The 12789-nt window shown below is 44.1% G+C and overlaps 1 protein-coding gene across 1 annotated transcript; it reads right to left on the reverse strand.

The window, feature by feature from the left end:
* Positions 1–3473: 3473 nt before the first annotated feature.
* On the reverse strand, positions 3474–5688 carry ELOF1 (elongation factor 1). Its single transcript, XM_053370579.1, has 3 exons — positions 5567–5688; positions 4084–4154; positions 3474–3649 (listed from the first exon to the last, which is right to left on the reverse strand). Exons 1-3 carry the CDS (start codon positions 5680–5682, stop codon positions 3585–3587), a joined length of 252 nt encoding a protein of 83 aa, XP_053226554.1. The 5' UTR covers positions 5683–5688; the 3' UTR covers positions 3474–3584.
* Positions 5689–12789: the final 7101 nt, after the last annotated feature.

Here is a 12789-nt window from a genome sequence, read left to right on the forward strand (position 1 = left end):
GTTTACACTGAATTGCATTTATCATTTTACTGCCCATTCACCCAGTTTGGAGAGATCCTTTTGGAGCTCTTCACAATCTTTTAGTTTTAACCGCTTTTAGCAATTTGGTATCATCAGCAAATGTGGCCACCTCACTGCTCACTCTACACCATGTATGAACAAATTAAAAAGCACAGGTGCCAATAAGAACCCTTGGGGAACTCTACTTTCTGACTCCCTCCATTGGGAGAATTGTCTATTTATTTCTGCTCTGATTCCTATTTCTTAACCAGTTACTGATCTACAAGAGGACCTCTCTTATTCCATGTGTCCTAAGCTTATTCAGGATCCTTTGGTGACCATTAGACAAGCATCTCCACTCCACTGGCTGGAAGTGACCAAACATGGCAACCCTTTACAACAAGGATAAAAAGGTAATACAGTACACAGGCGACTCTCAACTTAGATTACATTCTGGGGATAGTGTGTATAGTCAAAACACATTGGGTTCAGTGATGGGTGGGATTGTCAAAGTCTTTTTCCCCTGGACACCTGCCCCCCTTTATTTCAAATTGCGTAAAGCTGAATGTGCAAGTTGTGAGTTACCGGAACTTAGCACATAAACACCTCTATTTGCACGAACAAATCCAAATACTTTTCTCCATGTCAAAGAAACCTGCAGGGTACTTGATTAATTTTACAGCAGTTTCTATTATATAGTCATTGGATCCAAAACGGATTGGATTCCCCAAGCCGACCTCCAAATAGGTGAATAGCCAATACTTAGTTGACACGTTTCTACCTCGCCTTTAAGACAAGACAGCTTCCAACAGAACAAATCAAACACAAAAATCGACAAACGTAAAATAAAAAGGTGGTTAAGACCTCTGGTCATACTGTTCCATGCCACATGTCCTACAACCTTTATTGAAAAAGCAAGGTGACCCTGCCAAAGTACAAAGGTTACACAGAAAACAGGGTTAGTTGTCTGGGGGCCCTGATTACCCTAGAAGACTGTGCAAAGTCCCAACAGGTTTTATTTACTCAGTCTAATCTCTCACAGCAAACAAGCCCAGTCAGCTGATTTGTCACAAACACTCCATTCTGGTACTCTTGATGTTCTCACCTTGGCCTGGAATGCAGCCATTTGCTCCGTTTTTGCCAAGGTCAATAGGAAAAAAATAATTACTTCAAGAAGTCATGCTACTTTACAAAGAACAGGATATAAGTAATAATTTCATAATAATCTTTACCAGACAAGTTAAGTGTGATGGCCAGCTTCAGTAGATAGGTAGAGGTTCAATTCTCCACAACAGGACCTATCATTCTCTTTTGAGGAGAATTGGGTATTGTGCAGGAAAAAGACAGCCAGGATGGGCTATAGCAAAAATTGTGCTCTCTCTCAAAGTGATGCAGGGCTGCAGAGAATGGGAAAAGGCTTCTCTTCCAGCTTATAAATGTGGTGTTTAGCCACTTGTCAAAATGTGGACAGAGCATCATTCCTTTCAAGTCCAGGTGGAAGGCCACAGTGCCACCTTAAAACTTGTTTCAATGGCCCTCCAGTTGACTCTTCCTTTGGCTGAGAAGTAGGACGTGAGTAGTAGCTGGTCTCCCCAAGGCAAACAGGAGAGAACCCAAGAATATTTTCCTTAATGGTAGTTCAGCCTTGTGGTTCTTTGATTTCCTTCTTCTACGGAGCTCAGAATGGTATTTTGGCCCCACAGCATCCATGTAAAATGAAGCTGGGCTGAAAGAGGGTAATTTACCCAAAGCGTCATGGAAACTTACAGGGAATTGAAGATGCAACAGCCAAGAGTATCCCAGCACACAGCTTAAGGCACTCTTGTCTTCTTCAAAATGTGCAGCAATTACAAAACCGAAGACAAACACAAAGTTGCTATCACAGAAGCAGCTAACACAAAAAGCTGTACTGACTTCATACAATCCAAAAAGATTAACGTGGGACCCAACACAACACCAGCAGTAACAGAAAACACTGAACAGATGCTTTTCCATTATAGAATTTATTTAAAGGGGATGATAATTACTCAGTTACTGGCAGAGGCTCCTCTAATACATTTAAAACAAGTGGGTTCCTGCTTTCTTGGACATTATTTACATACAAGGGCACAAGAATTTGCTGTCCAATAGGAATTAATTCCTGCTTAGATCTAAAAAGACAAAGGACTTGATAGAGCAGCAGTTGTTTGGGAATGTACAGCTGGAGGCTGCTTTTACCATCAAAGGGAGCCCAAAAAGGCCTCCTGATTCAAGGCCACATGACAGTGAGGGAGGTAAGGTGAGAAGGGGCCAAAATCCTCTGTCATTGACTGCCAAATTCAGAATTAAACCTCTGTCCGTATCGCCATTCACTCCAAAGTAAATCATATGTGGTGCTTGCTGTGACCCCTGTATTTTGTGAGCACTCTGTTATTAGGGAGGCTAATAAGAAAAGGGAAGCCAAACTGGCAATTAAGTGATCTATTTCTGGAAAGCAGAGTTCATGCTCACCACAGTGAGAAGGATAAAAAGCAAAGCAAACAAAAAAACATACACACTGGAAGGATTCAGTGTTCAATTATCACCTATGTACTTTGCACCAGTACCTATTAATCCGATGATGGCACAATCTCTGTGATGTAGGCAGAATTCTCCTCAGTAAAGTACAATTAAAATCCCACAGCTACTCCTATGGAGCATCCAGAAGCACAGTTAACATCACTGGCTACTAAATTGGCTTTTAAATAAGTCTTTTAAAATAAAGCAACACTTCTTTCGTGGGATAAAGAGTCCCCATTTAAAACAGTAGCATCAAGGAAGAGTCATGATTTCATGCTGATGGTCCCATAGTCTTAAGGTCAGAAGTAAGGTCAGATTCCTGCCTATTCAACTGCTGGGAAGGAGCTAAGCTTGCTTTGTTTCCCGTGAAAGGAAAGAAGAGTCCTGTGCACAAAAACACCCAGAAAAAAAGAAATGATGGTAGGGAAAGAATTATAAGAAATTCTTCTGGCAGTTTCAGGAACCCAAGGATGACATACTGCCACCCCTACATAATTGGCACCAACCTACTGAAAGAAATGTTTCCTTAGTGACCAGGCCTACTACTCAGTGAGTCACTAAAGCAATTATACGTGGGGGGTTATTTCATGTTCTGTTCCTGTATACTCTTGCTTGCTCAGCATTGCTGCTCAACCATGGCCACAAGGTGTGCAATTTCCCAAGGACTACCTCTGAATATCCAGCGACAAAGGAGCTTGCATGGATGCTCCTTCCATACAAGCCCCACTGAAATGAACAGAGATTGAATAGCGGCCCTTGATAAGAATGCACCCAATGCAACAATGATCCCAATGATCAGTATGTTTACAAAACCGCGGGCCTTTCCAAAGTTTTGCAGATCCTACTTATAGTCTTTAGTCCCTTAATTCCAGGGGCACAATCCCATAATATTCATGTAGGGCAGGATTACTGGATAGAAACATACAGCACAAGAGTCACATTTCCCAGCCACTTGTTGGATCTTCCAATGCATTATGTAACAGATAACGTCCACCCTCCCAAATTAAGAAGTGTTGTTGAATTCCTGGCAAGTTCCTCTCCAGTTGCTATTGATTGGCTGCCTCACAAGCATCTATCCAGTCACTGTAAACGTCCACTGGTTCTGAAAGATCTTTAGGGTGAAATGTCAAGGAAGAATCTACCATGAGTGCGCCCCCACATAAAAAAATACTATTGGTTTTGGACGTGTATATTTTTCAAAAACACTGCTAAATCTTGCAAGTGATTTCTTCTATGAACCACAGTTAAGCTGGTACAAGAGTGGAACTTTAGCTGATTTTAAATATCTGTGGTGGTGGGGTATTTCAGCTGATTAACCACTCTGGCAAGGCTATGGGTATGTGAATAGCATGTCTGATCAATTTTGATGCTAACTCTCTATTTCCAGGTCTTTATGCAGGGTAAGATAAAACATGTAAAGGCAGAGACCAAGCAGAAAGCATTACACCCTAGGTTACGAATTACTGACATGAAAAAGTAGGAGCCAAGTCTACATGGGGGAAGAGAATAAAATATTATAAAACTGAATTGAAGTTCAAAGGATACACGTTATAGGAGTCTGAAATTCTTCCAGACACACGGTACAGGATATCACACCCGTATTTCGAGCCCTGTCCCTGAAACACAAAAAACATATTATAGCTGAAAAATACCCGTATGTGAGAAAGTGTAAGCCAGAAAAGAGGAAAAAGATAGTACATTCATATGACTTTGGGTATGGAATATTGTTTAACATGCAGTGAACAGTAGGCACAAACATTCCTACAGCCATCTCAGTTAGAGGCATAGCAAAATAAGAAGTACCCTTCACAAATCTTTCCCTACAGAATGGATGGGGAACCTCTGGCCCAAGAGCCAATCTTATGCCTTGCAGGGCTCCAATCTGGCTCCCAAACCATGTTACCCAAACCATGCCCACTTGTGAATCATTCTGATGGAAAGGGCTTTCCAATCCTGCTTTGCCTGGGGAAGTAGGACACACAGCCAATGCCTGCAGAAAGCAAGAGTGAGCTCCCTCGGCATCAGCTAATGTGTGGAGAGTTCAATTCTGCTTGGGGACTTGGGAAAACATAAGGCCAGATCAAGGCCAGCACAAGAAGCATAAATATTCCATTTTCACCACCCTGCATTAGTACTAAAATCATTTCAATGCCAACAATGAAGGAAAGCAAACAAGGACGAATTTGGAAGAGGTACTTCGAAATGAAGAACTGTTGGCCTCTGCACTTAAAATCTGATATGCTTAGTGGGGAATAAAATAATGCACTCTTCATACATTTCTCTTTTTATTTAATCATTCCCCCCCCCCCAACATCTGAAGGCCTTGTTCAGCCAACGTCTGAAACTTGAGAAAGGACTTTCTTGGTAGCTGCTCCCACAATTTTGAACTCCTTGCTAATAGGAGGCCCAGTTAGCCTCACCTCTAGGGTTTTTTTACCTGCTTTTTGTTTTTTCCTTTTCCTTTGTTATTGTATTTATCAGTTAGCTGCCTTGATCACCTTTTCATGGAAATACAGGATACAGATACAACCAAGGAATAACGGATATTTTTTATGTGCACTTGAGAATTCTCCAACTCCTTGAAATAGATCATTTACTTGTTCTTCTGAATGCTTCAGTCTTGTTCCTGTTAGGTTTCTTTTAAAAAATCCTCTAGTTTTTGTCACTCTCTCTTAAAACCTTTGGATTCTGCTACAAACACTTTCTTCATACACCCTTGAATATAGGGGAGGGGTGGCAAAGGAGCCTGAGTCTTCTCGTTGTATTTTGGCTCTGGAGGCATTGTTTGTGGCACTGTGTACAATGTAATAAATGGAAGGTGAGCAGATTGAACTACCAGCAAAGTTCTGGCCTACCAGCTATTTTTCCTTTATTCCATTCCCAGTTCTAATAATGTCTCTGTTCCCAGCTAAAAAGAAATGTCCTCCTGCATGTCTATTTTCTGAACTAGGATGCACGTCTGCACCCTATTAAGCTTCAGTTTGCGGCACAACATTAATCCACACTCTTCTTTTTTTACACAACTTACATTTTAACATCACACGATTTCTCATGGTTACAGAAGGGGCAAGTAAATTGGGTCTCAAGTGTCCCAGTCATCTTCTTCTTGGGTGGAGGCTTCCGCTTTGACTTCCTACGGCCCATTTTTGCCTATAGCATGCAAAACAAGGAGAAACAAATGTGAAGGGGGGTGGAGGCAGGAGAAGAAGCTTCAGCAAAAGTCCTTTTCATGTCAAAGGGTCTTCCCCAACGTGGTGCCCTCCAGATGCTTCAACTGCAACACCCACCACCCCCAATCATCAGTCATTCTAGCCGGGACTGGAGGGAGTTGCAGACCAACAACCTCTGGAGGGCAGAAGGCTGAGGAAGGTGAAGGCGGTTGTAGAAGATTAAGGAGTGATTAAAATAATCAGAAAGCTGTTGCACCAACAAGATCAGTGATCACTTTGGAGGATTAGGGTTGCCCAGGTTCAGAAAACTGCAGCCAAGGGAGCAGAGCCAATGACTGGCAGTTCCACTGACTAGAAGATGCAGCCTAGCAGGAAAGAGTACGTGATGGCCAGCATGCAGGAACCTGAGTGTATGGTGACTCAAGGGCAGTTAACAGGAGTAATCCAAGAATCATGCAAAACAAAAAACCCCTATGGTTTGGTTATATCAGCATGCTCAGTAGCTAGAGCATGAGACACTTAATCTCAAGGTCATGGGTTCAAGACCAACATTAGACAAAAGATTCCTGCATTGCGAGGGGTTAGACTAGATGACCCTTGTGAACCCTCCCAACTCTACAATTCTATGACATTTCACTCCTTTCTCCTGCCAACGATACTGAGTGACCCAGAAACACTGACCACATGAGGGGCTTTCCTTGACTGCCCCCCAATTCACCTCACCCCATAATCAAGGGAGCAAAAACAGGATTGACTACACCTGGCTTTCAACCACTTGCAACCAAGTGAAGATGCCTAGGATGGCACCTGAACATCTCCACCATCAGGAGCTGCATGCCTGGGGATCCTTGGATCTGGACTGTTTTCCCACACTAGTACCCTGTCCTGGGGAATGCTTTCAGTTATATTTTATCTGCACCACAGGAATGAACTTATGGAACCGAAATGATTTTCCTTTTTTCTGCACAGCCTGAGCAGGAGCAGTCACCACTGCCGGGGGGGGGAGGGAGGAGGTTGGTATAAGCCAATAAGTATGCGGCCTGTCCCTGGATCGACCGGCTTTTCTTCTTTTAAGTTCTCAAAGCTCTCAGTCTAGCTCAAGGTGGTCCTCTGAAATATCACATAAAATAAAGACTTCAGCCTTGTTCCCAAATGGCAACTAGACATTCCGTTCTGGCGACTATAACCTTGGTTTAAGGCCATGGTTCCCAATGTGGGGCAATTTGATTTTTAAGAGGGGCACTCTGATTTTTAATGGGGAGAGCAATTCGAGAATGTGTTATTAACAGTGAATAGCCTTTTAAGCTTCTTCCATGTGAATATGAGTTCACTTTTTGAATAATAAGAATTATATGTCACAAGCAGGGGAGGCATCAGAATTTGAGAGATGCTTAGGCGAGGCAATGCCAAGAAAAGGTTGGGAATGAAATTTTTTTTAAAATTATAAATTTTATTTTATATATATATATATATATATATATATATATATATATATATATATATATAAAATATATATTATACATCGTAAATGTTCATAAATGTACCAAGCAAACATGTACATAAATATATAAACCACACGTCTGAAGCAGCACAGGAAAACAGCCCTGGTGTAGCAGGAACCCCCCACCCCAATCATTGTTTGTACAAACTTCACACACACTCACACACTACATACGCCACGCTTCTGTGATAAATTCATAGAAAAATCAACCATACATCGGATTTGCACTGTTCCACTTTTATTTTACTCCATGAAGGAAAGACTACAAAATGGGGAAGGTTTGATACAGGGCAGCCATAATCCCTTCATCATCCCAGCACATCCACAGGAGCCCTGCCCAGTTGCTATGCCAACCCTGATGGTCCTAGACAGAAGACAATCAAGATCACAAAGAACTTCCATATGGGAGTGGATTCAGCATGGACTGGAACAAAGGACAATGATCAGATCTTCCCTCAGGGGGCAGGAAACTGCGACTACCTTTTGTCTTCAGAAAATAACTCCTGGGGAGGGGGAAAGGGGGAACCAGCCAGGTGACAGGACACTCAGGTTACCACCACAACTCCTCCCTCAACCCCTCCTTTCTGTAATGTATGCCTCCCTCAACCCCTCCTTTCTGTAATGTATGCATGATGTTTCTGGGGGTGGGCTTGACCTAGGGGATGGGAATTTTTTATAAGACCTTGCACACCATTTTTCTGGGTCTTTTCCTCTCACCTGTGAGTGAGGGGAGCACCCTGTTGCAACAGTCAATAAAGGCCAAGCCTACAGGCTGCTGATTTGCTCCAATTTACTCTGGTTGGTGTCTTTGTTTTTGTCCAAGGGAGCCCTCGGATTTTTCCGGTAACACTGGAACCATTTTGGCTCCCAGACTGACCAAATGTTTTCTCTGCAAGGCCAAAGGAAAATGGAAAAGATTCCCCATTGTCTTTTCAGTCACAAAACCTATCTTAAGGGTATATCTGTGTATGAATAGGGTGAGCCTGTGACCTGGCTCAGGAACTAAGTATTTATCATTACAAAATAATAGCCAGGCTCCCCAGGGTATCCAACAAATAAGCATTAACAGGTAACCTGCCAGGCATGAGATAAACAATGACAGGAGGTAAACAACGTACTCAGATTTCTCTTGAGCTACACCCCTTCTGTGATGTAGGTATGATGTTTCTGGGGGTGGTCTTGGACTCCAAGGCAGGCAATTTAATATGTCTATATATGGGTGGACACACTTTTGTTCTGGGTCCTCCTCCTTCTCCTGCGTGTGAGGGGAACACCCTGTTGCAACAGTTCAATAAAGATCAGGCTTACGAGCTGCTTTGCTTCTCAATATTCTCTGTTTGATCTCTGTTATTTTCTCCGACGGATGGAGAACCTGCAAAGTACTCTAAAAGGGCTCTTTTGTCCCCCATAAGTGAATAAGGGCAGATTTTCGTTTATTACAGAAACCACTGGCCTAAGGTGCTCTTTGGCGCCTAGTTTACCCACCCCAGTTTCGAAAGCTGGTCTGCTTCCTGAGCGTCTCTCAGAAGTGAGCCAGAGCAGGCCAAGGGCCCGGCTGGTTTTGCCCGCTTAGTGGGGCGGGCGACTCTCGTCATGGAGCTCCGCAGAGGAGTTCCAGGCGAGGGCCGAGAGAAGCGGCGCCCAACTGGCCGCGCTTGTCCCCGCTGGTGCGGCGGGCGACTCGGAAGCGGGGTGCGGCGCGGTGCTCCTCTTCCCTCCCGCGCTCCCCTCGAGGGCCCAGAAGCAGCTCCGCTTCCGGAGCCAACGCCGACTCGAAGCTCACTCCGGGCGCCACACCGGAGGCCCGCCCGAAACCTTCCCTTCCCCCGCTTACCTGGGGTCGTTCAAGGCCTCGTTTCCAACGAAGTTCCACAAGGCCGCGTTTCTAACGGAGACCAGCACTTCCGGCGCGCCACCCGGAAGGGAAACGCGACGCTTCCCGCCCCCCGGAAAGGCGTAGAGATAGTGAAAAGTGTAGAGTCGCCCGATGCGGCTTAATGCTTTGGAAGACGGGAGGTCGCGCCTTTCGGGAAAGCCTGCGGGGGAAAAGGAAAGGAGGGAGGAAGGAAGGAAAGGAAGATTCAAGGATTTTAGCCCTGTTTGATTAAGGAAGCGGGCGGGGAAGAAAGAGGAAAACAAAAAACAGGCGCACCGTATATCTGGTTGCAGCAAAAGATCGTAGTGCACAACAGCAGACAGTAGCCTTCTGTTGCAGGCAAGGCAGGTTGCGGTGTTTTATTTTTTTAAAAAGACTATAAACTGGAAAAAAAGATCCCAAAAACACATTTCCTACACAAAATAAGAGCAGAGTTAGAAAGCACAGGAACTCCTGCGTTAGCTGTTATTTTTTATGGGGAGGGGGTCTATGCTCCGCAATCACACAGCTATGCTAAAACCCAATATCTCCCCTCCTCCACCAGGTGATTTCTGTGGACAGCTCTAACTTCCGCCCTAGAGGAGATTTTTATTAAAACAAAACAGAAACCGCCATTTCACCGCATTATCTGTCAGTCTACACCCGCTTGTATATCTCTGTGTTTATTCCTAACCACCCATTCGCCAAGCCGACCGACAAAAGGACCCGGATGTATTATGAATGAAACGTCAGAATTGCTTCTGTTCATTCAAACCGACAAAGGTCCGTCTCCAGCGCCTCGTTCTACTGGCGACCTGCCGGGTGCCTGAACAATCGCGCAGGCAGGCGCGACGCAGCAACTCCTAAGGAACAAGGCTGCAACCTTATGCACACCCTTAGCGAGAACTGGAAAATTTATTTATTCATTTATTTCCCACCCTTTTCCCTGGCAGGGACTCAAGGCATTTTACAGCTAAGAACAGCTAAAAACAGGAAAATAAATAAATAAATAAAAATAATAATTAAAAACAAACATTAGTAGAATTAAAATCATATACATATATAAAATCTGTTTAAAGCATACAAATAATTACAATAAAACCAGCAGGGCACCAGCACTTTCATTAAAAGCAGCTGGTTCCCCCAAAATAGACTGTTGGAACAAGAAGATTGTCATTTGCTGGTGGAAGCACAATAAGGAGGTTGTCAGTCTGGCTTCTCTGGGGAGGGAGTACCAGAGTCTGGGAGCAGCCACCACCAAGAAGGTCCTGTCCTGTGTCCTCACCAAGCATACCTATGAAGGTGGCAGGACTGAGAGAAGGGCCTCTCCTGACGGTCTCAGAACCCAGGCAGGCTCATATAAAGGAATCCTGTATCTTGTGATTCCAAGCTGGATCTTGGATCAACTTGTTCTCTTTCTTCCCCTTGACATGCTCTTTTATTCTTCCCTGGCTGCTTCAGCTCAAAATCTCATTTTCTCATCACTACCTGTAGCTACCCATTACTAACTCAGCCATCGCCTCAAAATGACCCACCTGCATTCTTCTGGCCCTTGCCTGAAAACTCCCCAAAGCACTCAGAATTTACCATTCAAACTACCATTGTCCCCTGAGAAACCTTTTTCTAAGGCAAGTGGTTGGGTCTAGTTACAGTCTGTACTAGTTCCCCCTTCAGATAAATCTAAACTCTTTTGAACTTAGTCTATTGTTAGTGTGCTGTTTACTGGTGGTGTTTTACGGAATAAGCTAATTTCCTCTTTGGTGCAGTAACTTTTACTTTTGATTTATCTGTTGTCCTTGTTAACCCTCAGAAGCCAGATTCTGGAGTGCGTTCAGGTCTCAAGTTTGGAAATATTTCTTTTAAAGGGCTTGTTTCAGGACTACATGTGAAAACTGAAGGCTTGCCTGCAAACTTCTTAACAATACATTTACCTGTGCCTATGCTTATAAATATGTTGTAAGTCGCTTGGAGACCGTTTTTGTGTAAGAAGCAACTAGCAAGTCTTCTTCTTCATCGTCATCTGAATACCCTTCTCTGGGGGGCACTTTCGGGAGATGTTTGGAGTGAACAAACCTCTTTAGCAGCAGCCTTCCCCCTGTTCCATCTGTGGAACGCTCTCCCCAGAGAGGATTGCCTGGTGCCAACATTTTCATCTTTTCAGCTCCAGGCAAAGACATTCTCATTCTCCCAGATATCCTGCGTTGATATTGTCTTTTTCTGATAGTACTTGATCGTTTCTGGGTGCAGAAGGCTTTTCCTATTTTGTCACTCAAGTCTGTGTTCACATCACATTTACTTTGCTTCTGCTGTGATTTTACTCTACATCCCATAATTTAGAAGCACATTTAGCACATATGGCCAACCTAGTTGAATGGTATCCAGCAGGGCTCATCTTATATTCAGATGTGAAGCTGGTTTGGGGGTTATTTGATGGTTGTTGTTGTTTGCAGGTGGTGTTTAAGAAAGGGGTTATTTTGCTCTACAATCCATAATTTAGGAGGTATGGATGGCATTTTTAACTATTACATTATATGTAATAGGACAAATTTTAAAAATCTGCATCAGATTATTGGGGTTATTGGGGGGCCCTTGGAAATGGGGTGTTCTATCCTGAAAAGCAATAGTTAGGGTTTTTGGCCTCCTGGGGGAATTTTTTACTGTCACATCTTGCAGCCATTCTGGAAAGTGTCCCACACGCTCCATCTGGGCTCCCGGATGACTTGCAAACTTTCACATGCATATGGCACCCACTAGCAATTTATACCTGGTAACTTCAAGTGAAATACTTGGGCCACATGGTTCTAATCTCCTGCACTAATGACTAAGATGCGGAGTTTTCACCTGAGGAATTTCTGGTTTTTCTCTCACACACCGCCTCTGTGCTATACCAGTGTTGTAAACAAAATCTGCCCTTATTTCCTTATGGGGGACACAAGAGCCCTTATGGAGTCCTTCATAGGTTCTCCATCAGTAGGAGAAAATAACAGAGGCCAACCAGAGAATATTGAGAAGCAAAGCAGCTAGTAAGCATGGTATTTACTAAACTGTTGCAACAGGGTGCTCCCCCTACACACAGAAGAGAGGAGGAGGACCCAGAACAAAGGTGTGCCCGCCTTTATGTAGACTTTTAGAATTTCCCACCCTCAAACTCCAGACCACCCCCAGAAACATCATACATAGATCACAGAAGGGGTGTAGCCCAGGACCACCTCCCCCCATACATCATACATACATTACAGGGGGCAGTCTAAAACAGAATCCTGAATGCGTTGTTTATCTCCTGTCTGACAGGTTACCTGACTGCATTATCTGGGTTTTGGCCACTCTTTTGTTATTGTTGTTGTTGTTTAGTCGTTTAGTCGTGTCCGACTCTTTGTGACCCCATGGACCAGAGCACGCCAGGCACATCTGTCCTCCACTGCCTCCCGCAGTTTGATCAAACTCATGCTGGTAGCTTCAAGAACACCATCCAACCATCTCGTCCTCTGTCGTCCCCTTCTCCTTGTGCCCTCCATCTTTCCCAACATCAGGGTCTTTTCCAGGGAGTCTTCTCTTCTCATGAGGTGGCCAAAGTATTGGAGCCTCAGCTTCCGGATCTGTCCTTCCAGTGAGCACTCAGGGCTGATTTCCTTCAGAGAGGATAGGTTTGATCTTCTTGCAGTCCATGGGACTCTCAAGAGTCTCCTCCAGCACCAGAATTCAAAAGCATCAATTCTTCGGCGATC

The sequence above is a fragment of the Podarcis raffonei genome, chromosome 17, assembly GCF_027172205.1.
Source record: "Podarcis raffonei isolate rPodRaf1 chromosome 17, rPodRaf1.pri, whole genome shotgun sequence".
Classification (NCBI taxonomy): Eukaryota; Metazoa; Chordata; class Lepidosauria; order Squamata; family Lacertidae; genus Podarcis; species Podarcis raffonei.

What these genes read in the sequence shown, in the direction of transcription:
- ELOF1 (XM_053370579.1), bottom strand. Translation starts at nt 5,682, where the DNA reads ATGGGCCGTAGGAAGTCAAAGCGGAAGCCTCCACCCAAGAAGAAGATG. An exon ending in AAATCGTGTGATGTTAAAAT is followed by an intron (nt 4,155 to 5,566) that starts GTAAGTTGTGTA and finishes TTTGTGTTTCAG; the next exon opens with GGACAGGGCTCGAAATACGG. An exon ending in ATTTCAGACTCCTATAACGT is followed by an intron (nt 3,650 to 4,083) that starts GTATCCTTTGAA and finishes TTCACCCTAAAG; the next exon opens with ATCTTTCAGAACCAGTGGAC.